This window comes from Pteropus alecto, unplaced genomic scaffold (genome assembly GCF_000325575.1).
Source record: "Pteropus alecto unplaced genomic scaffold, ASM32557v1 scaffold700, whole genome shotgun sequence".
Taxonomy (NCBI): Eukaryota; Metazoa; Chordata; class Mammalia; order Chiroptera; family Pteropodidae; genus Pteropus; species Pteropus alecto.
Genome location: NW_006429611.1, coordinates 419396 through 422506, shown reverse-complemented (window position 1 = coordinate 422506; position 3111 = coordinate 419396). Strand labels below are relative to the sequence as shown.

The window sequence follows — 3111 nt, the reverse complement described above, 5'->3', positions numbered from 1 at the left end:
GGTTTGGGCCGCCGGCAGGTACGTGCTGGCCAGGCCCGCGAAGGGACGGGGAGGGAGGAGGGGAGCCAGCTCTCGCCCCGGGGTCTGCACCGCCTTGGGTCAGAGGAGGAGGGGGCTGCGCACTCCCGTCAAGGCTAGAGGGCGGGGAGGAGGGCGGAGAGGGCCCGGCCACCAGGGCCCTAAGTGCAGCCCCAACTGTAACTTCTCATGGAAGCCTGTGGAGGGCTGGAAGCGGCTGGAAGCAGCTGGTCTTCGCTCTGCAGGCAGCAACAAGTATTTATTAGCATCAGGCGTGGGCTTGAGTCCAGGCAGCCCCCAGACAGTGGGGAGGAGTAGCCAGTGGCTGCACGTCTTGGACTTGATCTAAGGACGATTAGGATGACAAGTGCAAGTGTCTAATCAGAGCCCCTCCAGGGTGCCACAGGCGCTGGCTCATTGACAAATGGGGAAGCAGTGTTTAGAAAGAGGCTGTTGGGTAACCCAGGCCAGATAAGGTCTGGGTCAGGTAAATGGCACAGCTGCCCCAGCCCCTCACCTGCCAGGGCCAGGGCTGGCCCCTGCCTTTGTCCTCCCTTCGTCCTCCAGGACATGGAGGTGCTGCTTGACCACGGGGCAGACCCAAGCCTCAAGGACAGGCACAGCCGCTCTGCACTCCACAGGGCTGCTGCTGGTGGACACCTGCCTGCTGTCCAGCTCCTGGCAGCCTGGGGAGCTGAGGTGGATGCTCGAGACTCACTGGGCCTGACACCCCTGCACCACGCTGCTCGGGGAGGCCATGTGGAAGTTGCCAGCCACCTCCTGGACAGGGGTGCGCAGGTCAACGCTGCAGGCTGGCTCCACAAGACACCACTGCACCTCGCCACGGAGCAGGGCCATGGCCCCACCACAGAGCTTTTGCTAAGCCGAGGGGCCAGCCTCACGCTGAGAACGCAGTGGGGTGAAGTGGCCCAGGACCTGGTGTCTGAAGGGGGCCTGCCCCAGGGACTGCCCGCCCTTTGCAGAGAGCAGAAGGATTCTTAGGGGCACGCAGTCCAAGGGGCCCTGAGCTCGCACAGCCGGAGCAGGATAGTCGGCTCCTGGCTCCCACAGCCTTGGGAGTGTGCCAGTCTCCTCTTTTCTGGACTGAGGCCACCTGCCTGGGTGGACGTTTTTGTTGGAGAAGGGGGCAGTGGCTCAAACCCGAGCAATGGGCCTATGGCCGGACCTGGGGCCACCCCACTGACTCCCAGGGGAGGTGTGTCACCCTTGCAGCTCCAGCCTTCTCCACACTCTTTGGCCGGAAGACTAAATTGAGGCCACAGATCTGACCAAAACCTGATGGTCTCCTCTTTGTTTTGCTCCGTGGGGGTGTCACCCTCGGCTGCTCTCTGTGCGTGGCGGTGTTCTTACTGTGTTTTCCTAGATTCAGTACTTGCCTGTTCGCATCCATTAATTACAAGGCCAAACAGCTACAGTTGTTCACGACTCCCCTGGATCCAGAGCCCGCACTCTGAGCTTTCTCTCTCACACATCCCGCCCAGCTGACGTTCGCCCTAAACCACCAGGCCGGGTACCAGTACTAGACATCTAGATACAGCCCCCTTCACCGAGGCCCGCTGAGATGATCGAACAAGCCGGTTCTGAGCAGTTCCCCTGCCCTCCCGGGCCTTTCCCACTAGAACCCAACACAGGCTCTGTCTTGAGCCTTCTCGTGTTTGCTCCTGTCTCGTCACGGACACTGCTCCCCTCCATGGCCCTGCGGGGCCTTGTGTGTCCCGTCCTCTTGGCAAATGTAAGTAATAAAAATCTTTCAATGGCATCAGTCTCTCCCTGTCATCACTCAGCCATCTCCATAAAGGAAAACTGCTGCGCAGTTGAAATGGACAGTGGTCTGACAGCCCACCTCTGTATCCTGGTGCAACACTGTTGCCATTATTCAATCGACAAGGATAGTTTTTCTGCAAAAAAAAAAGTTTACGGGATAGATTTCAACTTTCAAAAGAGAATTGTCATGGCAAATTCTGCCCTGGGCCATGGAAGGGCGTGGGCTTTACTCCCAGGGCAACGGGAAGCCTTTAGGGAGTGTATGCGCGTGTGACACAGTCTGCTGGGCTCATGGAGCCTGCCAAGTGGAGAGTGTACTGGACCTGGGAAAGGAAGGCACGGGGAGCCCAGTGAGATGGTGGCCGTAGCGGTGGAGGTAGAAGCAGAGGGAATTGGGAGGATGCTGTGGCTGGAGCCCTCTGGACTTGCTGATGGGTTGGAAGTGGGGGGCTGGAAAAGGGAGAGAAAACGGTGACTCCCAGGGAGCCTTGGGCCGGAGGTGGTATGTGGTAGACCTTTTATCAAGATGGGGAGAGCAGATGCACAAGGGATGAGAGTAGGGAAAATTGGAATATGGACTGTAGCCTAGACAACAGTATTGTTTTAATGTTAAATTTCCTGATTTCAAGCATTGTACTGTGGTTTGTAAACGTCCTTGTTCTTAGTAAATACACCGTGCGGTGTTCAGATTATCTCCAATTTCCTTTCAAATGGTCCAGAAAAACTTCGCTAATGTGGTTATTAACATTTTAGAGAGTGATTTAAAAAATGGAGCAAAACATAAACAGTTGATGCATTTGGGTAAAGCTATCAGGGAGTTCCTTGAACTAGTCTTGCAACTTTTCTGTAACTTAAAATGATATCCAAATCAAAAGTTACAAAGACATTGCACATTTCCTTTCTGCCTTCCCTCCTCATTATTTTTTTTTATTGCTGTACATCCGCATAATATAAAACTTACCAGTTTAAGCACTCTAAAGGCTACAATTCCACGGCATTTAAGGCTTTCACATTACGCGACCATGACCCCTATCCAGTTGCAGAACATTTCATCACGCAGAAAGGAAACCCGAGCCCACTGCCAGCCACTCCCTACCTCCCGCCCCCGTGGATTTGGAGAGTGTGAATCCGCCTGTTCTGGGAATTTCACTAGACGGACTCGCACGGCCCTCGTGCCCGGCTCTCTCCCGCTGCAGCCCAGATGCTCCCGGCCACGGCCTGCGTCGGCGCTTCGGCCCCGCAGCGGCTGAGCGCAGCGCCCCCGTCTGACCGACGGGCTGGTGTCCGTCCACTCACCCGCTGGGCCCC

At 56.3% G+C, this 3111-nt stretch overlaps 1 protein-coding gene across 1 annotated transcript in view; it reads left to right on the top strand.

Annotated features, from left to right (window-relative positions):
* The window catches only part of ANKRD65 (ankyrin repeat domain 65), a 2231-nt gene extending 1330 nt beyond the window's left edge, over positions 1-901 (top strand). Inside the window, 1 exon segment of the mRNA XM_025047993.1 lies at positions 586-901. Within this exon segment, the coding sequence (XP_024903761.1) occupies positions 586-901 (316 nt within the window).
* The last annotated feature ends 2210 nt before the right edge of the window (positions 902-3111 follow it).